This window comes from Numenius arquata, chromosome 3 (genome assembly GCF_964106895.1).
Source record: "Numenius arquata chromosome 3, bNumArq3.hap1.1, whole genome shotgun sequence".
Classification (NCBI taxonomy): domain Eukaryota; kingdom Metazoa; phylum Chordata; class Aves; order Charadriiformes; family Scolopacidae; genus Numenius; species Numenius arquata.
Window position 1 is genome coordinate 10,224,417 of NC_133578.1, and position 27,771 is coordinate 10,252,187.

The window sequence follows — 27,771 nt, forward strand, 5'->3', positions numbered from 1 at the left end:
AAGTAGTTTTAGACTCGTAACATATCTTAAACAGATTAAGGAAAATAAAACAAAGAAAATACAACACCCCTCCCATACACACCCCCAACAAAAAAACCCACACAATCCAAAACCCAGCTGTCACCAAACACAGGACACGAGTGTAGCAGAGTAATGAGACAATGACTTGCTGCGGGGAAAAAAAAGGAGCTTGTAATTTCACAACAGAATTATATATTAAAAAAAAAAATAATGGGAAGAATTGCTTAAAACTATTAAATGGCCATCTCCTCCCCCAGGACTCTACTGAATGGTACTGTTGTGACAAAAATTCATACTGAACTTTTGGTTTTCTGCAAAGTCAAAAAAACAGAGGAAAAAAAAAATGCCGACTGCATCATAGACTGATATTTGACCTTGAACTTCCAAAGGAACCATAATTTTACCTAAAGGCTTCACACTTCATCAAAACCTTTAAATACAGAGTTAGTCTATAATAAACATGTCTGAAATATGTCCGAATGTCTATAATGTTTTGTACATAATGTAATAAACAGAACTTCACAAAATGGAAAAAAATATTTAAATTAATGCCAGGAAAATTATGAGTGAATGTTTTCTCTCCACAATTGCAACTGAAGAGCCAGATATTAAAAACATATGTTGGCTATAAAATTTAGGTAATTCCAAGTCTTTGATTCCCCAAACATTGGCTTAAACAGAACAAACTAATTTCTAAAATAGTTTACGCTAATAAAAAATTGTAACAATTTTTTAGCCTATAACTCATGCCTGCTCCCATTTTTCCAACCAGCCGCGCTACTCACTGCAACTATCAAGAGAAAAATGACCACTACTTACTGATGAAAGTTGTCATGAATAGAATTCAGTAAGTTAACCTGTGAAATAGGAGGGGAAAAAGAAGAAAAAAGAAGTAGTTACACATTTTTTCCTTTCAGGTATGAGTTTTCACAGACAATGAAGTGAAACTTAAGTTAAAAAAAATTGACTATATAGATGCTGTCCTGACAAGCCATCAGCTCTGTGAAACTCACCATGAGCTTTCTTTTGGAAGAGAAACCACAATCCCTCTGTACTAGTAAAACCTATCCCAGGGGAGGAGCCACAGAAAGCAGGAGCAAGTCTTGGACCACAGTTGTGATTTTTAAATTTACTGATGCCCAATTATACCACTGAGAATTTTCCAGCGTGACAACTTTCCAAACCAAAGCGATGAAGTGAAACGGTGTATGCATCTGCTCAACACGTGTTGAAACTCAACACACAAGTAACTTACAGGTTTCTCATCCAGCGTTCAACAGTGACGGTGCACACCCATATGCTGTGGCTACGTTAGGGTGGCATAATTAGTCTTATTTGTAGTGATAAAGCAGAACTGTTTCATTTAGGCATATCCCAGACTATGCTTCCAAGCCAGCCAGGATAGCAAATGGAGAAATATCCTTAAAAAAACCCCCACCAAACAAAACCAAAAGAACCAAGCAGTAACTCCCCAGCGCCCAAACCCAGGAAACCCAGACTGTGTTAACAGTACTGAAGATGCCAGCTTTGATGCTGTCAGCAGCACAGCTCCGCCAAAATGCTGCAACCTGGCTCACCTGCCTGAGCAAAGCGTGGCATCAGAGGGGGGAAAAACACCCCCACAAAACAACAAAAGACCCCCTACTTTTGCTTCTGAGACTGGAACCAGCATCTCCACACAATACTGTGTGGACTCACCGAGCAGTGCAGGGCCAGCAGGTGCATTTCTGCATTGCTTTCATTGCGCAGATGAGTTTTACAGGTTTCCAAACAGCCAAGCATCATTACTCACTTTGCTTATATTTATTTTACAGGCTGTTAAAAGACGAACTTCTAAAAAGTACAGAATGGCATTTCACATGCGTGACTTCTATTATGAGATGCTAACATTGCACTGAATCGACAGAAATAGATATTTATAACAATGTCACAGGAATATTTTGTTGCTCCCCCAACTAATTAAACCACATATTGAATATTTTCTATCGAACAATCTTTGATTTTTTCCTTGCTGAGAGCACTAAAATTCACCAAGTAGCAATTAATGTGATTCTCTCTCGTCTCTGAATCCTTCTTGCAAGCCTCCTGTGATTAAACCTTCCAAGCAGTTTCTCCTTTTGATGAATATTTGAATATCACCTGCCCCATTGCTGTGGAAAGCTAAACTCATCTCTCCTGAATTTAAAATCTCCCATCTGATCGAGCCAGCGATAAGCACACACGTGGCAGGATCTGCAGCTGTTCCTGACCTTCCTTAGAAAAATTCAAACAAATTCTGAAGACTCCAAAGCAGCCAAGTTGCTTAAGAATTCCTGTTACTTAGAGGAAATAAATTATTGCATGACTCATCAATATTTGCCAAGTCCATATCTTTGCCTCAAGATATTTCCAATAAGCACGTGTTTAAGAATGTAAGTAGTTTATACTGCAAAACATTCAAGTCAGGAAAGCAGGTACTGCACAGCTATTGCACAGTGAGAGTGGTGCTGATGTATTACATTACAGACAGTAACATCAGTGTACAAACCCCCAAAACAAAAAAAAAACCTTTATGAAAAAATGACTTTAAAAAGCATTTTAAAGGTGAGTCTTCCACAAAATGTGATTAAAATATCAACTATATTCACAGCAACTTTCCATGTCAGAGCTATAACCTTTATAGACAAAATTCCACTGCGTAACAATTCCTGCTATTGTTATTTTCAAGCCTTATGCTCAATGTATTTTATGAAAAGGTTGGTTTTGGGGGAAGAAAAAAAAGAAAAGAAGGGGGGGAACAAGACAAATCACAAGCATATTCCAGAAATCTTTGTGAGGCAGAGATGCCAAAGGCATCTTTTGTACATTAATAAATAATATCTCCTTGCTGAAGCCTTGGTTCTAATATTAAAAGCAACACAAGGAAACCTCAACTATATTACGCTTTTAACAAAGTTAAGGCCACATCAGAAGACATTCAGACCTCTCTCTGTCTTGTGATTGACATCAAGCTAAAAGAAACCCTTGATCAATTTATTTGCCTTTTGAAATTATATCCACGTAAGTGAAGCTTGGAACTGAAAAAATACCAACCAACTAAAACCCCCCCGAAAGGCACTGAATTCTACTGGCAAGAGTACTCCCAGTCCATACAACAGTGCAATACATCTGCTCTGTATTCTGCCGGCTGGTTTTTATGTGCCTATTTCAAAAACAATCTCTGTATGCTTTTTAAATTTGCAGGCTTACCCTCAAAATAAAAAACAAAACAAAACAAAAAAGATCTGTGTTAAACTCTTACCTGGGGGAGAAAAAGTAGCAAGAATTCTATAGCTGCTACTTAACATAGTATTTTAAGTCTGTATATTGTTATCTGCAACCTGTTGTATTATATATTGTGAATACATTTCACCATTTGGAATAAGAAAATAAAAACAATGAAAGACCACAGACATACAAAGCATGTGGTAGTCTTCTTACAGACTCAGGTAAAGCTGGCAGCCTTTATACCACCCACTCTCGCGTAGGGGTGTAAGCTGGGGCTCCTAAATATTCAGGATGTAACTGACACTCCATGGTACCATTGCTGGTGGTTTGTAAGAAGCTGATGTTTGAAAAACTTTCAGGGAAAAAATTCCTACTGGTATTTTCAGGGGACAAAAAAGTAAGTTACACCACTAATTCCAAGATAATTTGAGCATCTTAGGGATCATCAGATAGAATAATTTTTAGAAACAGCATTCTCTCATGCTAAACTGAAACCTCTGCCAGGAATCAGGTATTTCCACAGCATGTGAAAATCATTGCCGCACGTTAAACACTGGCAAGGTCCTGCTTTGTACTGACCTACCTCAAAATATATATACCTACACATCAATAAAAGAGCCATAAGGCTCAATTCAGCACAGAATTTGAGATGTTTTTACATACACTATTTACAACTGTTGTTAAATCACCTAGTCACAGAAGATACTTTTAAATTTATTGTGATGCAACTGGGATTCTGACAACATTGATAGAGCGGCACAACACTTTTCTGCAGCAGAAAGGGCCAGATCTACCCCGAAACTGCCGTCGTGCCTTATAGTACTTATATCTGGGTAAACTGAGGAAAGTTATAGTTTGGAATGGAAACTGTATTCGGGGTGGGGGCCTTTTCCATCATCCTGGCCTCCAGAAAAATCTATACGGAAGTCCAGTACTGCATGTTTGCCAAAGGAAAAAGATATACTTAGGGATCTAGTATCTCTGAGTAAGGTCTGTGCAGAAGCACAACATCGTTGAGCTTTCCACCTTTCTGTTCTTATTTTATTAGAATAAACAGAGAAGACCGAAGTATCAAAACACTATATACTTTTAAAGTAATGTCATAATTTTATCAAGTCTCGATTGCTCCTATTTCTCCACCTTTACTGAAGTCACATGTTTGTCTCCACAAAAAAAGACAAAGGAAATCACTCGATTAAGTCGTCCCCAAGGAAGAGCCAACCTCTACACAATAGGGATAGAGGGGAGGGAAAAAAACCACGAAAACTACTTTTCTGAAATTAGTTTTCGCTTTCATGAAAACTGCTTTTCTAATCCTGATACAGTAAAACCCCCACTGACCACGGTGTAGGCAACCTCTGAGCCTGAGAGCTAACTCGGATGTTGGTGACAGCAGCTGGAATTTGCTCTCCAAAGTTACTGACTGCAGCATTGCTTCATAATAAAAGATGTTGACCAAAAAGAGGGCAATTTGGTCCTGTGATACCAAGACAGAGATATTTGCTAATCAAAAGCTACTCATTTTTTGTGAACACAGTGAGTAGTTTAAACGTGCTGTACTAATAGCAGTTATTTTACAACACAGACCATTTCCCCCTCAACATTAAAAATATTCTTATAAATCAGTTGTTTCATTTTTACTTACAAAGACTGTTAACTCCGCTCTGACATGACTGAATATAGTGAAAGCCAAGTAAAAAGTCTTTATCTCCTTTCCACAGACTGAATATTTAGAAAACAGTAATAACATTTTCTTACCTCCTTTTCCAAATATACTTTCTTATCATCCAGTGTATTATAAAGAGTAAAGAACTGCTTCGTTTCTTTGTGAGTTGCTGAGACTGCAAACAAAAAAAAAAAAAAAGGGTAGAATAATAAAAAAGCATGAGGTGAAATGGAATCTGTAAAAATACTTCATAGGTTTTATATAACATACTTTCCACTATCAATAATGGAACACGCTCCTTAATACATTCTGGAAGAATATTCCTTCTGTATGTAAATCTCCAGCCGGGTTTGCAGCTATCAGATTTTATGAGAACACCCCAGCTCAGTGTTTAAATCGAGCCTCAGCGGCTGACAGTCCTTTCTGCGAATGTATGTTGGCACCATCAGCTGTGTGTCCTTACCCCTGTCTGTCCATCCTTCCTCCACGAGCTCTACCCTCACGCCACACAGGCTGCTGTGCTACTAATGGTTGCCCTCGCACAGCTTGCCCGCGGTGGCAGGGAGGCAGAGGCCACGCAGGGACAGGTAGGAAACAGATCATCTGACAGTACCGTGTGGGAAAAACGTGCATTTTACTATATATTTCAAGCTACACATGTGCAAGATGCCCAAGAAAGCCTTTACTGTTTTATAGCCTTTTTTCTCTTCTTACAGTTTATTCACGCTGATAGGATTAAATAATAATTTACTTTTAAATAATACTTTTCCGGTTTAGGTGATTATAGCAGCTGTTGGTCATAGCTCGGGGGGGAAGGTAAGGCTCAGACGTGCATTCCCTTTGGACCTACGAGAAAATGACTGATACTCAAATCTGCTACGTGGTCATCTATTCTTTAGTTCTTCAGCTCGTAAGGAAACCTAAGGTATTTGTGATTCTCAAAGAAAGAGTTCAACAGGGAAGGACAGTTGGCAAAAGTTATTATGGTTAATATGAACCTGAACTAACATAAAAACATACAGGGTAAAAGAGATAAACCTGAGTGAAATCATGATTGTTATATTAAACTCTAAAGGCTAACAAGTTGCCATCTTAAAATAAAACCTTTACCAAACTGATATGCTGGATTAAACTTTTAAATGGAACCATTTACAGACAGCATGATTCCCTCCCCATATCACAATGTCATTAAACATACACATTTTTCAAGGAAGTCCAACTTTTGATTTGTACAATTCTGTCCTCCAGCTGAAGCCCAAGAGCAACCCACAGCCCAAAGCTGAACATTTTAGTGACAGAAATCCAGCAGTGTCTCCTTCTTGCAGCACTGAGATGTTTGGGACCAAGGAGCTTTCTCACCATCACAGTGTGATTGTGACACATGTTCTGCACAGGCTGTGGCCTCCAGCAGCACACTGAATACTGGGAACCTGAAAGTACCAAGGAATTCAGGAAAGCCTGGGACAGGTCAACAAATTAGTAAGGGCTATTCAGCATGTTCCACAAACATTTACCAAGTGCTGAAATCACTTGGAAACAAAGGATTGTCAACAAGCTTACTTCAGGTATCCTCTCTTAATTAGTTTGCTTTTTGCAGGACTTGCTGCTGCCAAATGGAAGAGGCCTTTCCCAAACCATTTCCTTCTGTGCAGCTCTTCCCTGTCTTGCAGCAGCTCTGGTAGTCACAGATCTTTTATGAGTGGATTTCACACGCCAAACCAGAAGAAAACTTTTCAGGATTTCCATTGCGTTAGAAAGTTGTACCAGCTCACGGAGCCTTATAGGCATGCACCGGAGCCCACGTGAGGTAAGACAGGCAAAGAAAGAAGAGGAAGGAGCCAACTGGCTCACTGATTCTCTTGAAACCACAGCTTAATGTTTTCAAGGGAAGAGGTTTCATTAGGTTAAAACAAAGCAGGGAATACTGGAGCTTAAGAGCATTCTAGTACAGAATTACTGAGGTTGGACACATCACTGAAGACTGATTTGTCCAACAACCCTTTGTTCAAAGTTGAAAAAAAAAAAAAAACAACCCAGGTTTTGGCAACTCTGAAGATCACATGAATCTGGCTAAATGACAAGCCCCTAAAAAATACCACAGTTCACAGAAAGACTTGCTAGAGATTTTCAGCTCATTTTTCCAAAAGCTTAGCCTGTACAATACAGGTTCCCAGCCACAACTGAGCAGTGTGTTATCCTAAGTTGCTATGCATATTTTGTACTATAGAAAACAAAATTCCATAAAATGCAAGGCATCTTAAATCTACATGCAAAGCTGCACAAGTCTCTTCGTCCTTAATCTTTCTGTACTTCAAATACCACTGAAACCTCCATCTCCTGAGCAGGTAGATGCTCTGACCACAGATTATTTGTCTGGATTCACTTAGACATGCCAGGGAAAACAATCTGTAAAAAATCTACTACAAGGCAACAAAGCTGTCTTTATAGCTGGACTTGATTAACTAAACTGCACAGCACAAGAGCAGCAAAGCGAGGGGAAAGAGGTACTGGATTTGTACTCGCTAAAGGAGCATGTCTGTTCCATGCACCGGCTTAGACAACGCACACAGAAGGGAGCACACGACTATGTCACTGGAGATGCCTCATCGGGGCAAGGGATTTGGATCAAAGTTAGATAATTTTACAACTACTCAACCTTCAAGAGCTTGGTTCACACACATATTTAGTAAATGCTGAGTATCTTTAAAACATTAGCTAGTTCTTCTGGGTAGAAACATTTTAGTTCATGCTAATACACAAGCTACATTAAATATACACCAATATGTATACTGGTCTATTACCAGTAGTTTGCATGCTCCATACCAGCCATGCATGGCAAACGCATACCTATCCAAAAAGTCAACTGACCACTTTTCTCCATTTTATAACTTCTTATAAAATAAAGGTAAAGACAATTTGTACAGTGAGCCTACCAAGACATTGCAGGATATTTATAAAACATAAAAATGAAAGAAAACAATCTCCCTTCAAGAAATTGCCTTTCCTCTGTAGTTCTTCATTATAGTTTGGTTCAGAACCAGTATCTCAGGTCAATGAAAGCAACATAACATTAATAGCAATTAATTAAACATGACTCAAATTTACAGCAACCTCATTTGTAAAAGGTGAATTAAGGACTTTCTAAACACACTGGTTATTAACCCAAATGACTGAACATGTTGCAGACAATATTTACTCCAGAGATCTTGTGCACTGTTTCACCCTCAAGAAAATTCTTACAGGCAGCTTATAAAGGCTTGAAAATCAGGTGTATAACATGAATACCAAAAGACCCTTAAAATACCACCAAATTAGCAAGTGCTGTTGTTACAGGTTATATGCTTAAAATGCAATTGCCCTCCCCTTCAGGGCTTTAGCCTTCAGCAGGATGTTCCTGCTTGATATACATACCCTGACTGTAAAGTTCAATAAATCTCTTCTGATACTGTGTTAGCTCAGCTCGGCTGGGTACTTCATCAATCTTGCGTTGTAAAATGGCTATTTCTCTGTTTCTTCGTGCCTGAATAGAAAGTTAGGAGGGGAGAAAACAAAGCCTCTTCTTGTTCTTTTCTTAAAATGGATGAAGCTCCCCCCCCCCAGCAATATTTTGTTACTAAATAATTAATTTAAAAAACAAAAAAAAAGCGTTGGTTGAGGCTCAATGTTTTTTGTTATTGATTTGTGACAGAAAAACTTTTTAAAATTAGAACAACAAAAAGAAGTATAAGTAGCTACAAGATCAGAAAAATGTCAATGATTTTGTACAACAAAATTTACAAAGAGTTACTCACCAATAACAAACGGATCTTTTGAAGTTTATCTTTCTCGGTTTTGTACTGCTGTTCTATAATCTTATTCGGCTCCTAGAATTTGAGAACCCAAAACAATTGTGTATTACAGTAGCATATGAGAGCTGCAGGTACAAACAGCTGCAGACTGGGTTTGATTTCTGTATTTGCCTATCTTCTATTTAATGGCTCCCACAAAAACACCACCATTTGCTGGTTTTCTTTTAAAAAAAAAATAATTCATAATCTGCATTAAAAAACCTGACATCTTTTACTGTAAACAAGTGCAATTTGCCAGCTTTTTAGCTTTTGATATTTTAGTTTTTAGGATTTGTCCATAGTTTTTCCACTGCTTTACAACAGTCACACTTTAAATGAAGATATGCATTGGAAGATTGTCTGTACTCCTTGTCTGAATACTTTGATTGAGCAGCGGGGTTAAGGATAAACATGGCCCAGGACAGAACTCTGACACGTATTCTAGATTTCCTGGATTGTGGACTTTAAGATAATTTTTTTCTCATTTAAGATTTAGGTTTACCTTTTAATTTTTTCCATGCTGTGTTCAGAAGGACAGCAGCGTCATGGAACCTGTGTTCTACCTCATTTCAGAGGCATAAATGCATCAATGTTTACCTACTAAAAATACAAGTAATTCAAGCTTTTCCTTTTTTGTTCATTCATTATTCATTGCCATCAGTCTGGATGCACTTGTGTTAAAGCCTAACTTCTGACAGCTGCTCATGGCGTGCTCATGTACTGAGCCACTGAAAACTCGTGCTTTCATCCTTCAAATAAATCTACTTTTAAGAAAAAAAAAAAAAACAAAAACACACCAGAACAAACATGCTTTCTGAGTAAGACCCGTTTTTGTGAGAGGTATGCACTGCTCTTAACACAACATCCAGAGATTCTGCTCTGGTACTACAAAGAAAGAAGTTAAAAGGCACCAAAGCATCTATGAGTTAGCCCCATGAGTTCTGCAAGAGTAATGAAGAATACTATGGCTATTTTCAGTTTACTGTATTTCTATGTTTATTAGCCTGAATTGTGGCTTTACTGGTGGTGAAGAATAAAATTTTTCAGAGATTGCAACAGATACGTTAATGCTTATGAAAATGTGCCAGAAGTCAGAAGGACCTAAAGCAACATTTTAAAACACAAATTGAAAATAAACACGTAGACATTTGTTATTTACCTGTTCCTCCCCATCTTCCACAGTCTCAGCTTTCAAATTCTCAATATCTTGTTGAAGTCTCTCCATTTCTTCCTTTAAAACAAAAAAAGTTTATGTTGGTTTTAATTGAGACCCGTCCTCTTAACGCGGAAGGTCAGGAAGCTTGATAACTTACAACCAACAAAATTGTGGAGCCGACCACACGCTTTGCATTTAAATTTGTAAGATTAAACAGCATTCCCTGCCTAATGATAAGGCATCTGTTATCACTCATTACATTGAGCTGTTTGCTTTTGTCAAACACAGGAACAGATTTATTTCTTACCTGCAAATATGCTAGATCTAGCTAAGACAACTAATGAGCGACATGGAAAATTAAACTGAGGAAGCAAAGGAATACTACAACAGCAGCAGCGTGACATGGGACTGCAACATACAGCATTTGTAGGAATAAACAAACTTACAGTTACTTGCAAGGTAGTCTCTATTAGAACTCTTTAGAGCTTTCCAAAGGAGTACGTATGGGAAAATGAGGTTCCTATACTCAGCCTATGCCTCAGGGCACTATTTCTTTTTACTACTTTTTATTCTATTAAATCCCATCCACTATTGTTTAAATAGAAGAGAATGAAAACAATTCTCTCCGATAGTATTTTTAGGCAGTCCATGAACACAGCAGTAAACAGGACAGAAAACACAGTAATTAAGCAGTAAAACTGAAACATGCTCTGAAAACTGCAATAGTTTCATCTCAGTCTGGTCTCTTTTGGTGGGTTGCTGCTCCAAAGCCAAGGCTTTCATGAAGCTCTTCCCTCCTGGGGAGGGAATCCTTATCAGGGAGTGTAGCGATACAATGAGGGGTAACTAAACTGAAAGAGGGGAAATTTAGACTAGATATCAGGAAGAAATTCTTTACTGTGAGGGTGGTGAGACACTGGAACAGGTTGCCCAGAGAAGCTGTGGATGTCCTATCCCCGGAGATGTTCAAGACCAGGCTGGATGGGGCTTTCAGCAACCTGCTCTAGTGGGAGGTGTCCCTGCCCATGGCAGGGGGGTTGGAACTCAATGATATTTAAGGTCCCTTCCAACCCAAACCACTCTATGATTCTTTGGCACTGTACCTCTCCTCAGGTCACTGTTGGCCACGTTATCCATTTCAGGCTGTGAACAGCACAGGTGGGGATCTAGTACAGCCCAATCTCAACTTGCATTTAAGTGCTGCCTATAGTCTTGCTCTCAGCCAAAAATAGCTCAACCTTCCTTACACCTCCCTGCCTCAGGGCAGGGGGCAAGCCTTTCTGGTCAATCCAATGCCAACCTTCTTGGTCCTCAGCCTGTTGCAGACCTGATCCACTGCAGAACTGGGCAACTGTTCATAATTCTGCCGCAAACCAAGCTGATGGCAATATTAAATATAAACCTGGAAATACCAACAAATTGGGGAGGGGGGAAGGTGTGGGACAGATGATGGACAGGGACACACACCACAATGACAAATCAGGAACAAGTATAATGCTTATTTGCCAAGTTTTAAATAAATTCTTATACAAGAAGCTAAAACTTACCCTACAATGTGCTTTGAACTCTTGCTCCTGGCTTTTTAGGTTTTCATTCATGGCCACCAGTGCTCGCAGACTCTGTAATACGCTAAATTTGAAGATCCAGTAAACTACATTAGCTTTTTAGTTTCAAGTTTAAACAGATGGAGAACTAAAAGACATTAGAACAAGCTTAGTTCTAAATAAGTTTCCAATAAAATATGTGTAAATTGAAAAACCCACCAAATATCACCACTGATATAGCAAGGTCAAAATAAAAATACAGTATTATACTAAGTATTTTGATCATTTTGCTAGGTTCTGACCTCATTACTGTGCAAGTTTGAGAGTCTCCTATTTAATTTATGTGAGATGGAGGCTTCCAATATGAAGAAAATAAAATCAGAAAGGTCTCATCTACCTGTCAAATGTGTCTCCGGTTCTTCTGCTTGAAACACCTACAATTATTTTTAACTACAGATTGACATTTCTCATTCTGACCGAATAGTATGGTAATATTTTCCTGTCTTTGGAAAGCAAGCAGGCGCATTGTTTAATTTTTAAATTCTAGTTGTTTAGATTGAAAAAACAAAAAACATTGAAGAATTAATTTTAAAACCATTATTTTTCAGAATTTCAAAGGTCATAAAGGAAGAAACTTACCTAGAATCTGCTTGGGATTCTATTGTTTCTAAGGCTGCCAATTCCTTGTCCAGCTTTTCACCATAACTCTTAACCTAAGGGTGGCAATTGATAATAAATTCAAATAAATTCCACACATAAAATGATTCCTGGTACTCAGCCTTCCCACACCGTGGGATCAATGGTGTAAGTTGTCAAACAGCTTCACCATTTAATACACCAAACTTCTCAAAAATGACTCGGTTAGAATCAGTGCACAGAAAAACAAAGAAAAATTACCTCGCTTAACGTCTTTTTTGCTTCGGTACATTTTGCCTGCAGATCAGCACATTTAGCTTGCAACTATTATGGAAAGAGAAAGAGAAGAATTTGATTGTATATTCACGCTAATTACATCTGTATTGGAGAACAACAATATTTGAGCTGTTAATAATGGTTGTCTACTAAACAACAGGCCAAGCATCACAAACACTTTCTTTTCTTGTCATCCATTCTGAGAGCATTTGCTTGCAAGAATTCTGATTGAATATTTAATTAATAACAGCAAACATTTTCCACCTGACCCTCTAGATGTATTAGATTCCAGCATAAATAGCAGCTTTTGCAAAATGGATGCCAACAGAATGGCAATTTATTGGACAGAATCTCTGCTAAATTGCTCGGTTATTTCCCCTGGTTATACCTGCCTAGTTTCACACCAGGCTAAGAAGAGAGTTCCATTTCATACTTTTCCAAATAAGTTAGGGCTATTCCGGAAAAATATTTTTTACCAATATTTCACCAATAGACTGTAAAAATAGTTGAAAAAAAAATGTATAATTTAAGACTGCAATCCACATTTCGTTAAAATTGACATAAAGATTGAAGAACTATTTGTTCTATGAGAACGTGAGCCGAAACTTATTGCAGTAGTGAAGCCAGAAATTCACAAACATTTTTTAAAAGGGGGGTCTTGACTGTCAGGGATTTCACTGTCACTTCTCCCTCACCCTTCAAAATCTCTCTTTGGCAAGTGGCAAAAAAAAGAATCCAGCCAGGAAATTTTTACTTTGCTAAAGTGTTAAAAGGATTATATTTAGCTTATAGCTGTCAGCACTCCTTTTCCACATAAAAACAAAGCACTGAGACTGTTACTTACTGCAAATAAACAACACAGAATTAAAGGACCCTCAACTGTTAAAACGGCAAACAGCATGACACCAGATTTAGGAAACACTTTTAAGTTTTCCTGTGGATTATGAAGTTTGTTTGGCAGTTAAAAACAAATCTGTAATGAAGTAAGGACTTTATCAATTTTGTGTGGTTTGCAATCATGTCTGCTCCCCACCCCAAACTGCTTTCCTCTTCTCAGCAGTATGTCGAAAACAAGCAAATACATTAATTCATTCATATGCCAGGGAAAGTGGTAAAGGAAATTACTTGCACCAGACATGAAAATGTAATATATTCAACATATATCAAGTTACAGGCATATTCTGTATCACTAATTCAGCAGTCCCACCATGCTACAATTCTGTGGAATACAAGCAACATCTGCTCCAGAAAATAAATGCTTTTGAACGTGTCAGTCATTGAGGCTGGATACAGACATTGCCTGATCCTGTCTGCTTCCCAGACCATAATGGCACAACACAGAATACCTGCAAAAGCCCCCCCCCGCAAGCTGCTCGGCTTGTTTGCCAGCCTGTCTTACCGCTCGGTTAGGCAGGAAAGATCAAGGAAACAGCATGGCTCGAGAGGCTTGTACAATATTGAAGAATTTTATTTTTTTGGAACCTGAGCTAGCTGTGGCAGTTTCCCAAAGCCACCCTTAGTACACATTTGTACCTAGGTTGTCCTCCCCCAGATTAAGTTTGAGCTGACTGCCTCTGAGAACACGAACTGTTCTCACAATGCAAGGGCTGTGGTGTAGAATTATAGCATCTATACATTCAAACTGAGCATGTCTACATACTGCCTGCAGAAAAACTGCAAATCGATGTGAGCCATTTGTTCAAAATCTGTAGAACTTCACTAGAAAATGCTTAAACCTGAGCAAACATCCCCTCTTGTATCATCGAGCAGTGCTAAATTGCTGCCAGTCATGAAAACAAAACTTCTTATCTGGAACATGTTTGCAACCTGCTCGCTCGGAGGGGATGCTGAGAGCGCCTGCATCTGTCTCCGTGCTACATAAAATACACACAGCACATCTCTATCTCCCTTCATATTTGTCTTAGAGCCTTTAAGGTTTAAAGGAAGAATTAAAGTGTGATAGAATCATACTGCACTGACTTAGGATACAGTGAAAATCCTCTTCCTTTCCCCTACTTTTGAAATTCCAAAGATCTCATTCTGTAATTTATGTTTCTACTTCAGGAAAAAACCTCAAGCCAGCATGGGAATTCAGGCAGGATTTAACTGTCTGTAAGCTCATATTATGATTTTGAAAGCCTGACACTTCAGCCTGCATTTAAATGCTAGGTATTGACAATATTTTTTAACTAACAGTCATCATTTTGACAGGGCACCCAAGTTTTGTTTGACATAAATATGGAAAATTCATATTACCAAATGGTTAAAAGAATACAAACTCAAGGAAAAAAAAGTATAATTAATTTCAGTATATCATAATTATAATACCTTCTAATATTTCACTCTAGAATAAAGAGTAATTGTGACAGACATAGTTCACTTTCAACACACAGAGCAAATAATAATTATAGAGTTATCAACTATGAAAAAAAATCCTAGTTTTAACAGACAGGGCATGCCAGAGGACAACACAGAAACAGAAATGATTCAGTTTAAGATGTAACGGGTTAAGGCTTTACTGATGAGAGCAGAGCAAAACAAAACAAAAACCAGATGAAGGCTGCTGGAGCAGTGCTGTACTTGACAGAGTATCAACCACAGAAGTCATCAGCAAGAGTTCTTCCTCGAGTACTATCTGTCTTTTGGCAAGCTCTTCCCATTACTGACTCTGATGCAATATGTTTTCATCAGATTCTGCAAGCTAAAGATGGCATGGTGCTGATTGCAGCCGTATGCATAATTAAAAGCAGCATTTCATTAATGGCATAGCTTTTCCACTTATGCATTTCTGAGTTTAAATAGCAATAACATAAATTGGTTGAAATACAGGAATGGTAGTTCTTGCTCTTACTTATAGATATGAGCAGAACATCAGTCACAAATGCAAGAGCCTTTCCCCCCCTAAAACAAATGTGAAAATGTGAACTAAGCAGCGACTGTGCAAGAATACCTCCAACAAACAAGTAAAAAAAACCAAAACACCTTAGTGAGACAAAGTGGCTCATATAGAAGGACAGGAAGAGAGAAAAAGTAATCTGTAGCATATTTTCGAGTAACTTCCTAAACTGCTTCTTGAGAACCTGTGAAGAGAGCCCATTCAACACTACAGCTACCAGGTCAAATGGAGAACCTCTCTCTGTTTTTCTCCAAGAGAGGTATGCAAAAAAAGGAAAAGCATGCTTTGATTAGCTAGCCCCCTCCTCACAGACAGGGCTAGACAATTTTTAATATAAAACCAGCCACATTGTCTTAGTAATAAATGTGCAAGCAAGACATTCAGAGATGCTGAAATGAATGTTCAGCATGACAAATTGCCGGTACAGAAGATAGCTTCAAATCTTTTCTGGATGGCAAAAACTTTGTGATCAACCGCATTCATCAATGTTTTTTTCTTTATTACACACACAACACTTACCTCTTCCAGAAGTTTGGTTTTTTGCAAAATCTGCTTATTCAGAGATGCCACCTTCCTTCTGTGTTGCTGGGCAGCTCCGAGCCTTTCTGGTCGCTCCTCAGCAGAAAGCTCAGATTGCTAAAATAAACAATAACAACAGCCTGCTCAACCTCCTGCCATTACTTTTTGCTTCTTCAGTAGCTCAGGAAATGCCAAAGTGGGACACAACTCTGACATTCCTTATCAAGAACTGTGTCCTGCTATCCAACAGAAAGAATGACTTACTGATTTATCTCGCATCAAGAAAAAGAAGCAGCTGAACAACTGAATTACACCCCAAAATGAACAGGTAAAGTAAGTGAGAAATAAAGTTAGATGCCCTGGGACAGGTGGAAACTACTACAGTATACTAGAAGAAATGAGTAATTTTTTGCAGCAGCATTACAGTTAAACCTAGTAGAGTTCTTTAACATAAAAACTACAACCATGCTAAAAACCACCTTAAGCAGTGGTATTTACTGAACTTGTTGGCTCAGAGATGGTCCATACCCCAGTAAGTAGATCCAGAACTTTCAAAGGCCTTGAACAATTGTGTATTTAGATTCTGAAGTACTGGCTTTGATGTATCTTTATGCTGAATGACAATGACATACTCAGTGTGGTAGATCATTTACCACTCAAAGCTCTTCTTTGCGTGTGTGTGCGCGCGCTGTGGACACTGAAAACAGCGCTCTGAAAACCACTGGATCCAGCATGCGTTGCCAAGAAAGTGTCTCATAAATACATAATGAAGACAACAATCTGGATCCAGTCTCCTGTTCTCTCCAAATTGTGAAAAGAAGGCTGCCAGAAACACTCTTTATCAGGAATAACATTTAGAATAGAAATTGTATATTTGCAATAGACTAAAAAAGGATTAAAAATCAGTGATGTCTAGATGTCTAAGCGATTATTTGCCTAAACATTATTTGCACCTTTTGGAAGCCCTCACTTTAATACTTGCATCCATTTTGGTAATTTGCTTCATGCACTCACACTTCTTTTTCCAGTTAATCCATTTTCCAGTATTTCATTAGAAAAACAGTTAATTTTCAACTACCTCAGGTGCTAATTTGCAGAGTCTGTCAAATACACTTCAATACTAAGTGCTTTTTATATAATTATGAAATGTTGACAACCACTACAATGTATAATCAGCAAAAATGTTACAAGAAGTGTGAAATATTCTTCAGTCATATTTGCTCCTGGTATTGACTCTAGGCAGGTGGGTAAGCAGGTCTTCATTAACAGCTTAACTTTAAATGAAAACAAGAGGCAAAACCTATCTTTGTTGTCTTCATTTTCTATATTACTCATGTTAAAGAACATTGTAAATGACTTGTTAACTTTTACATCTACAGCAAGAAAAGACCAATTTTGACATCTTATCCCAACAATTCACATACATACTTTCAACTTGTTAGGAAAGGAAAAAATGCCTCTACGCAGCACGTGTAACACTGAACTATTCAACAAACACGCACTTATTTCTCTTATTATTTAGCCAAATCACACAGAGGTTTCTGCAGAAAACTCCTTCTGGTCTGCAAGTGAAAAAGCTATGATTAAGCCTCAAGCAGTCAAAGTGGGCTGAGGATCTGCTCTGCAGCAACACTGCTGCTTTAAAGTTACTGAGGAATTGGGTTCCAATTCGTGGAGAAAAAAAATGCATCTTTCACCATAGGAGAAAAAAGCACAAACTATAGAAGCTACTTTGCTTTTGACAGTATTGTTCTTACCTGGTCTCTTATTAGACTGAAACAGCAGTTGCCTTTTGAACCTAATTTAAGAAAGCTGCATCTGAGCACTACAGTCTCTGACTCAATGTGCTTCTCCATCTCAAACCAAGAACTTCAATTACACATGACAAAAAGGGATACCTGGATACATCCTGTAATTGTTCTGTTAACACACATTATCCCCACCACTGACAGGTGAGGACTCACTTCTGCATTCCTCCCCATTCCCTGCAACTGCCCTAAAAAGATTTAGCCAAGTTAAATAAACAAGTTAAACAAGAAGTGTTAGTAGCCCCATTTTCTATGACAGAATTTTTTAAGTTAAAACTCCCTATTAATTATGCATAAGGATCATTAATCTATGGCAGCTCAAAACCTGCTAGCCAAAATAAATGGCTAATTCTAGATTTTAAGAGTCTGCCTCCCAAGGTTCACATGTAAAATTTTTAATGGGAAGGAGGAAGGAAATATATCCAATGGATGTTATTCTTTGTAATGAGATTCTCTCACACACATTACTGCTATAAACTTCCCAATAATTAAAGAAAGAGATTCAATCATTAGTCTACAAAACTTCACATTCTCAAAAAAAAAAAAAAAAAAAAGAAGCCTCTGTACAAAAATACAAACTTTGCAGCAGTAAATAATTTCCTTTATCTCTTCATGTTTGACCATCTAGCAAATAGACTTCAGAAGTTTAGATCTGTGACTAACTCCAACACTGCTGTTTTGGTTTGAAGTCCACTGTCTGAAGTCCATTGGGAAAACAAAAACAATCTCCAGCCCTGTAACAGCTCAAATCTGTTTTCAGTCAAGTTCGACTTAGATCTTTAGCAGTCATTCCAATGTAATTTGTCATCGTTTTTCGTTGACGCTTTCCCCAAGGCTCAGGAACCCAAAGATAAAAATCACTGCATCTCACCTTATCTTTCAGGATTTCCTCAAACAGAAAAAACAAAACAAAAAACCCCATCCAGTTTTGTATCTTCCTTGAAAAACAATCTCTATGGTTGAAATTCTTATTTCATGTTACTTCAACTGACTGTGTATAGGGTGCATAGAAATCTCTGATGCAAGATTCCAGAAGTCCAAAAATATTCTGAGTCAACTTCTCAAGATGCAAGCAACTTGCAAACAGCATTTAAAACCGTTGAACAGGATTCTCCTTCAGGAATTTTTGAATGAGGTGGTTTTGAGACAGCACTTCTCCAGTTTTAGTTATTCTCTCATTTTATCAGGGAACAAGCTTTTTGTCCTATTCTACTCCTAGCAAAACCTCTCATAATATATGATGATACTTGCAAATTCTCAGAGGAAGAATCCTTCTAACACAGTAAAATCAAAACTACTTTGTATAATTGGCCTTAGAAAGCTGGTGATGAATAGGCAGATAAAAGACAATTTTCTGCCAGGACTTTTAGAAAGTGAGGAACAACATCAGAATCTTCCTTCCAGTTTAGCCAACAAGTTAACAAAGCAGCAGAAAGGAGGGGCAAATGCAATTTGCAAAATTGCAAAATGCAAATTTTGTCTTCTGCAAAAATACCATCTTGTAAGAAAGGTCCTGGCACATGGCAACATCAGATCTAGATTTTTGTTTGCCAGCTTTTACAACTATTACAACTCTGGTAGACAAATAAGCACTGCCATGTTCTTCAGACTATGTATAGTTATAAGGAGTTAAAAACTATTAGAACTATATCCAAACATTGCTGATGCTTCAATAAACTGTTTGATAACATCCTTAATTCTCTCTTCCTGGTCCATGCATGCACACACAGAAATTATTTTTTTTTGGTCACATCCAATAGATTTGAAAAGCGATATATTTTTGGTTTGACTTGAATCAGTTCTTACTTTCCAGAGTATTAATCATTGTTCTACTATAATAGTCAAGGTCCTGCTGCCTTCTCTCAGAACAGAAGAAATGTAACATTGAAATATGACCCTTGGGCTTCTGGTCTTCCAATCCTTTATAATAAAGAAAGGCCAAGAATTTGCTATAGACTCTGTTGAGTTATAGGGTTTATCTCCCAAATGGGAAAGCTCCATACCTCATGTGTCAACAAAAAGGAAGAAATATGAGAAGACTATTGGACAAATAAGAGCAACCTATAACTCATATCTGGCAGTGATGTATTGTATGTATTAATTGCTTGAAGAGCCAGATTTTCTTTTCACATTACTGTAAAAACAATCACAGTTCAACACAATAAATGGAGCTAATATACACAGCTAATTGCCTTGACTTCTATAAGCAACAAAGGTTTGTTTTTCACGATACTAGATTCAGAACGAGAGATCCAGGGCATGACTGGTAATTGGAGCCCACTGCAAGTAACATCCCAGTGTATGAAAATATGAGTGGAAGATGCCTAGATTTTTCTGCGAGCAGGCCCACAGAACTGCATTTCTGTGCTTAACACAGAACATTTTAAAATGCATTAAGAGTTTAGGCCTCTGGTTTGAAGAGATATCAACCCAGGCCCTTCTTTATTCATGAAAACATTTAAGCAAGTGCTTAAACCCAAACTACTCATGAATGCAATTCAGGAATATGCGCTGTCACACCAAAAGCTCATGTTTGTTTAAATCTCATTAAAATACTTTCCTGGATCCTGACTGTGCTGTTACCCATAGCATATACGAAACACTGTTGTTTCAAGACAATCATGGCAATTAAGTTGGAAGTAAGGCCTAAATTAATAAGCTATCAAACGTGATTTGGTAAAACATAATCAGGTAACACACTTACCTTTTCAGCGTATTCTGACACTATTTGCTTGATCTCGTCTGACTGGAGTCCGACAATCTGGCCAACTGTGCTTGCTGTCAACTTGCCCTGCAATTGTGTCAAGAAAACATTTGGAGTTTTAGAACTGCCTGTGCTTTTACCACGGCAATTTCCCCAAGTTCTAATTTTAACAAAAATGTACAAAATCTTTACACTGGCTAAAAATCTCTAATTTTTAAGACCAAGAAACATTCCACCCCCTAAAAAAAACTCTGCTGATGGAAAATTCTCACTTACAGCCTTTTAGCAAACAACAGTGGTAACCTGAATTCAGATTTCCAAAAACTTACTTCGAATTGTATTCTGTACACTGAATTTTGCATATACAGTGATAAAACTCACTTTTAGACATTTTGAGCCAAACGATAACAATGCAGATGTGTAAAAGAATGCACCTTTCCAGTTGGATGCATGTACTAAAACAACTTTCAAGTACAATTGAATTCTACAGTGGATTTCAGTAGAAAGCATGTCAATCAACTTTGAGACTAGACTAATTACTACCTTTTCTTCTGTGACTTCAGCATAAACAGAAACAATGTTTCACAACTTAATTTCTTCCCAGTCCTCTCGGCCAGAAATCAAAATGTAAGAATTTTCAAAATTACAGCCGCCTAAAAGTTCCATTATATCATTTGTCTACAACCACTTAAGAATTTTAAAGCGAGATACACATCCAGTATTTTCACTGTCTTACACTGATGGTGTTGCTTATAAATATTTATCAGTGCTTTGAAAAACACCTTGAAACGCATACAATTTTCCTCCACTCTCCCCAGCAAAACGATTACTCCTCTGGCTATCTTCACAAGATGAATAAAGTTAAGATCATAAAGCATCTTGGGTAGCTGCACGGTGATGTCTTTCCCCTGAAATTCTCCTTGTAGAAATCATTTGAAAGAGGCACGCACTTATATCGGTTTTATCACTTCAAGGCAAATGATTAAGTCATCAGCTTCGTAAAAATTACTGTCTTCCTAATTCAACCATCTTGTCTCGCATTCCCTTCATGAAAATTTAAATGCAGTCATTCCAAGACTTCAGACTCAACGTTAATCCAATTTTAGGAATAACTGCCATAACCAACCATAACTTAAACAAAGCTGTATCAGTTTTAAGTGCTTCTTACCTCCTCTGTTGCCATCGCAGCCATTCCAGTCATCAGAGTTTTAATGCGAAGCTAGGGCAAAATATGAAGAATTACACATAAAAATGTATCTTTTATTATTTAACTTATTTCTGCACAGTGTCAGGGATGCACGTATACAATTAGTATCACACATCTGTATTTTAATGCACGTAATGGGACCATATGTCTATGAAAGTTAAAGAAGAGGTGGCTAAAGTTATCAAATAAAGGAAAATTCCTTATAACAGTACAGGTTCACTCAGAGTATCCAGCTCCCACTATCAACCCAAACCTGACCTATTAAACATGCTCAGATTCCAAAACAAAAGTTGCATTTTTCAGTATTAAACATCAACAAACATTTAAGTTTGTGCATCAGTTTCAGGTTGCTTATTCTCCTGCGGGAAGCAATTGCCACTTCAGCTAAGCATGGAAATTTTCCTCCTTGCAGAGAATGACGGGGCAGCAGTAAGTGCTGCCCCCCCCAGCCCAGGTCAGTAACCTCCATGCCTACGATGCGTATGGCACACCTCTTCAGCAGCCTGAAGGTCATCTTCATCACACGGCTCAGCTTTTCCTGCTGCTGCAAGCCCTGGAGGTAGCACAATTTTTTTATCTTCAGCCTTTTAAAGAAAATTTAAGAAAATAATGTATCTAGTTCCAGTAATCTAAATTATTAAGATAGACAACAAGGAGAAAACTAAGATAAAGCTGTTCTATGAATACACGTTAGCTACTGGAACATACTCACCTTCCAATTCATGCCAACTGAGATGTAAGCCTCCCTGACTTCTTAAGTATTCCAAGTACTCCAGCTGTTCTAAACAGTGTCTCTGGCTTGCTATGGACACATCTGGTACAAAGATCCCTTATGCCACAACCTTCTAAGAACTACCAACCTCAAGAGACAACTGGCTACCCCAGAATATGATGTTTGCTATATAGGAGAAAGCTGATAATTATTTTATTTTAATTAATCAAAACTTAAACTTTTGAAGAAACAGAATGAATTCTGTAAACATGACTGTAGCCTGGCAGTTAGTTAGAGGGGAAAAAGAGATATGCCTAGATTAGGAAACATCTCATTTATAAAATTTAAATGCTAAATTTGTATGCGAAATATTGAGATAATGAAGAAGGGCAACCTTAATGTACTCAGTGTATTGCTGGGTCCATGACATGCTTAATGCATTTCTTCATTATCTCTGCCTGTAGTAAAAGCTTGTAGCCAAAGTGATATCTGTACTGAAATAATAAAACTGCATATACTTGAACAAGGACATTTTATGATTCCATAATCATCAGAAGCACAGCAAGGATTCTACTTTTCAAGATGCTTTATGATTTATTTATGGTATGGTACCATCTTCCCCTATCACATTAAATAACCTGTTATGTAACAAATGCCTACAAAATTTCTTACCAAGCTGAAATGTTCTTTAAGAAGAAAAGGAAAAAAAACCTCTTTAATGATCACATCACGGGACACTTCGTTAAAAGATACTCATTAAACAGACAGGGTATGTTCATTACCTCACATAAAAAAAGAAAACAAAACAAAACACCCAATCCCCCTTTCTTCTAAGTGAAAAATGTTTCAAAATGTGATCTTGATATGATATGAATGATAAACGAAATGCTTTAAAAAAGGACACAGTAATCAATTGCGTCTTTCACTGCATACAGCTTTTTAGTTCCAATTAGCCATTTTTAAGAGGTGGGAATAATAAAGGAACACAACAGAATAAACAGAATAATAACTTCTAAGATCTTACAGTAACCAACACTCCAACTAAAACAATGCAATTCTTCCCACAATATGAATATTTAAAATTAGTATATTTTTACCTGTTCTGTTTTCCCTGCTTGTCTGCTAAATCCGTATCTCCTAAAAGAATAATAACACGAAAGAAATACATTATTATTTACAACTACCACAAATAAATTAAGTTTCTATCAGTTTTCAACTTACGAAATGCACTAAAAAGTGAATCGTTTAAGAAAAACAACAGCCAGGTTCCAGTTAGTTTTGAAATGCTTTTAACTAAATAAGCAGGTACTGCAGCACATTTACAGAATAATTTCAACTCCATCTACTCCTTCCATTACGATGTGCAAATCTAGACTGTTCATAAAAATATGGTCATGTAAAGCTCATGAAAGGAAAACGCAATACTCTCTTTCCATTTGGAAGTGAATCCTCAGCTACTGGCTGTATACTTCCGAATTCTGAAAGGCCTCAGAAAGTTGTCAGCGCAATCTCTACTCCCCAAAAAACCCATTCATGCTTGTGTAGTTTGATGAATCTTCAATTTCTTTCAGAAGCCTGGTGTTCAGAGCTTTAAATATATACTCAAATAAACCTTTTAGTTCTTTTTTTTTTTGAGGGAAATGAAAATTGACATTTGAGTTATGCTGTTAGTTTAGAAATATTATCTCAAAGAAAAAACAGGTAGAAAGAAATTTTAGATATGAGGAAACAATCATCTTCAGTATTACGAAGCACTAAACCCAGCACGTACACAGATATGAAAAGAAGCGATGCTCCTGAGTAACAGCTACAACTGTTTAATCCCTTAACTACTGGAGAAGCAGGACTATTTACAAGACTTTTATGGCTAAAAGTGATGTGATCCTCAGCACCGGTATCAATTGTCAACAGTTCTGCATTTATTCAACACTCAAGAGGTAAATTCAGTCATATTTTATTACAGTATAACACCAAGTTTTCAAGAATTCCCCAACATGAAGATTTCTCTGCATTTTAAAGCTTAGCAGTACAAAGAATGCGGCAGAGCACTACCCTCCCAGAGAATAGGCGTAAAGTTGTATCGGTATAAAAGCATTTGTCATTAGTATCGCCATTATTGTATACCTGTTCTTGCTTTTTGTAGGAGCACAATTTTATTTTCACAGAGATAAACCATCCAAGTAACGAACTGCACCAAAAGAGCAGTAACAAAAACTTAAACATCAGTTATATCAACAGAGAACCCCGCTGCCTCCCAGGCTTAACGTTTCACATCTGTTAAAGGAACCCACCTTTGCTGAAAACTGATTGATAATATGCAAAGAAGCGGCAACCAAAGCTCTTGGCTGAAACAGACGATGCAACTGTTTGGAAGGATGCTCGTTGGCATCACTCCACTCTCCAGGCAGGCTCTCCCCTACCACATTCAAGCTCATTTGTGATAACCTTTAAGCTGGAGGCCACAGGATCAAAAAACAATTTAGAATATGGCACTACCACTCACTCCATCTGAATAATGCCGCATTTGGCATCAGGACATTGCAAGACCCTATACTATTTGCTGGACTGAGAAAATTAACTTTTATGATTAGTATGCTCTGAAAGGAGCCATTTCTATGATAGTCAAGGGGCATTTAGGAGGGAAAAAAACCCTCTCACAATTTTCTATGACTGTCGTCTACATGCAGTAAAAGAATGAAGGGTTCGCTTTAACTATTTGAATTCTAGAAACATTCAACTCTAAAGTCTATAAAAAATTTACTATTTGCTTTTTTCAGCAGTGTTGTAGTTCCCCTAACATTGCTGAAGAGTGGACAGTAATCCCTACTGCCCCCACAGATTCCTCTAAGTATCTGAGTCCTTGTACTCCTGTTATTATATTACTAGGTTCAGAGCAGACATACTATCACCCTCCTTAAGAGTTTCTTTGTCTACCAGAACACATGAACTAGACATTTTGTGTGGCTCACTACTGTCATCTTCTCAGAGTTCTTTATTTTTGCACTGTATTTTTCTGATAAAGAGTTTTATGCTTTGAGAACTCCTTATGAAGGCATTACCAAAATAATTTCAAAGCTTCCAACTATCCTAATTTTCTCCCACTTCCATTCAATTCATGTTAAGCTTTTCACACCAAAAAACTAACTCTATTTCTAGTAAGTACTGTCCTTCATTCATATCACCAATCGAAATAATCAGTCCAGCAAGCCTTCTCCATTTTTTCTTTTGCTAGGACTCTGCAGTGTCATCAAGATCATCTCAACAAATACTACCCTGAAGACATATTTCCCTTCCCCAGATTCACAAGTTCTTGGTCATCCTTCTTATCGGTCCCAAACCACACCTCATATCTATGTACTGATGGACACTACACAACAGAAGAGCAGTTCCCTTATGTCTTCAACAACTCATACTTTTCTGTTCTTATTTACTCTCTCTGTACTGAAACTTTCTCCATCATCCTTTTTCACTGCTTTTATATTAAAGATTTATCTGTTTTTCCAGAAGAAATGAGCTTTACTTAGGTCTCAACTGTACCTAAAGCTAAAACAATTTGTGAGAATCTATAGAAAACATCTATTTACTTCAATTCTCAAGCTATATAGTGATTTCCAGTTTTGCCTTTTTTAAAAAAAAACACCCTGAAATTACTGTAGAAAAACCATATACAAAAATCCCCTTAAACTGCATAAACTATTTTATACTTTTTGTTTATTAGGAGATGTCTATTGACACTGAAACAGTACAAGAAACTATAAATGGACAGAATAGGAGTACACAGCTTCATTTTTCCATACCAGCTCTTTGGATTCCCATTTGAGCACCGGTGAGGTATGAATGATGTGATCTAAATCTAAAGATTTCAGCATGAGCATCTTCCCCTGAAGAGTCAGAGAAGAAATCCACATGCCAAATAGAATAATCCCCGACAGTGTCACCAACTTGCAAATTCAATTTTCATTGAGGAGGAAGAAATTGGACTCTGAAGTGAACGAGGTAAATCAAGCCTAACTCCTTACCAGCATCAGAAAAATACTAAGACTCATTGAAGATTACAGCCCACAGAATTTGTGAATGCTAACTCTGTTATCAAAATCAGCTGTTTAACATATATAGACATATATATGTATTAACATATATAGAAGAGGCACTGTATTTCCTTGTAGCGCTCTGTGTTTTGAGCAGATTAAGCTCACTATAGCATCAGTCATCTTGGGCTTTTAAATCAGCTTGCTATACTTCAGATAACTGCACTGAACTCCACTGGTGGTGGAAGGAAGGGAAAAGTTCTATAGTTAACCCTTTGTATATGAAGTTTATGCAACACCAGAAGAGCTCTGCTGAGTAACAGGACACCCGGATATCTCCCAATAGTTTCACTCCATTTGGAACACACAGAGGATTTCATCCCACTTTAATGGAAAATAAACTGAAAGATGTTAATTTGTTCGTGCTGCCCTCACAAATAACCAACACGAATGAAAGGGGAAGATTATAAGCGATCAGCAACCAGAACGCTTGCCGATTTCAACTGTGTGTGGAGACAAATGTGCAAAAAGGGTAAGAGGAAGAAACTCAAAATAATGACACACACACACACACAAATATCATAATCTATGGCTTTGTAGCAGAACCTACAGAAGATACAAAACCGAATTCAAAAGTAATTTGCACTAATTAAGTATTAAGATCTCAGACAACAGACAAGCTGTCCATCTCACTAAACTACGAAAAGAAAATTGGAAATAGAAGCTAGAAACAGAAATTCTGTAACATTATTTTTGTATGTTTGGAGAGCTCTCAGTTACCCAGAGGGACTTCCAAAGGAAATGGGTAAGCGCAAACCTTAGTAACTTTATCTCTATACGGAAGTTTGGAAAAAGTAAGAAGAAAAAGCACTAAAACCATAATTCAGTTTCCTGATGTAGCAACCATGTTAGAAATAAAAAGAAGCACTAACAACTTCACCTCATTTTTTCCCCCCACTTTCTGGGGATTGCTTGCAAAGAGGTAATATTGATTGACAAACACTACTTAGAAGCATGAAGAATTTAAGCCATTTTTATGAAGCAAAGAACAAGTATGTTAAATAAACATGCCCTACTAGCAGCATAAAGTCAAAACTTGGGCTTCTGTATTACAAAACATTGTTCACACATGTAAGGACTGTCCAGTTCCCAGAGAATTTACAGGGTAAGCAAACAGATTCTGAAACCAAACAGTAGTAAATCTCAAACCATTTGATTCTCTAGTGGCAAAAAACCCCACAATCTGAATTTCATGTGGAACGCTTGTAAATACACACAATACAAAACCCACAGACAATTAAATGAAGCCTTTCACCTGCCATATTCCAGAAGCGTAGCATGAACCTTTGATTCCTCATCTAGCAGTTCTTCAGCTCCTTTCTGACGTTTATATTTTCTCTGGGGTTTGTAAACCTCCTGTTAAGACAGTGAAGGAATTCAGAGCTTGTATAAGGCTTTTCTAAAAGAAACGAAGTATTGTTATCTAGAGTGATATATACCACTGTTTGCTTTCCAACTCAATATA

At 37.5% G+C, this 27,771-nt stretch overlaps 1 protein-coding gene across 1 annotated transcript in view; it reads right to left on the bottom strand.

Annotated features, from left to right (window-relative positions):
* CCDC93 (CCC complex scaffolding subunit CCDC93) overlaps positions 1-27,771 on the bottom strand; it is a 47,779-nt gene that overhangs the window by 5,668 nt on the left and 14,340 nt on the right. The window contains exons 7-20 of the mRNA XM_074145081.1: positions 27,562-27,662; positions 23,316-23,355; positions 21,998-22,090; positions 21,468-21,518; positions 20,300-20,386; positions 15,788-15,904; positions 12,358-12,420; positions 12,100-12,173; positions 11,464-11,545; positions 9,920-9,991; positions 8,725-8,796; positions 8,345-8,453; positions 5,026-5,108; positions 841-878 (exon numbers count right to left, since the gene is read on the bottom strand). Of these exons, the coding sequence (XP_074001182.1) occupies positions 841-878; positions 5,026-5,108; positions 8,345-8,453; positions 8,725-8,796; positions 9,920-9,991; positions 11,464-11,545; positions 12,100-12,173; positions 12,358-12,420; positions 15,788-15,904; positions 20,300-20,386; positions 21,468-21,518; positions 21,998-22,090; positions 23,316-23,355; positions 27,562-27,662 (1,082 nt within the window). The remainder of the gene's footprint in view (positions 1-840; positions 879-5,025; positions 5,109-8,344; positions 8,454-8,724; positions 8,797-9,919; positions 9,992-11,463; positions 11,546-12,099; positions 12,174-12,357; positions 12,421-15,787; positions 15,905-20,299; positions 20,387-21,467; positions 21,519-21,997; positions 22,091-23,315; positions 23,356-27,561; positions 27,663-27,771) is intronic.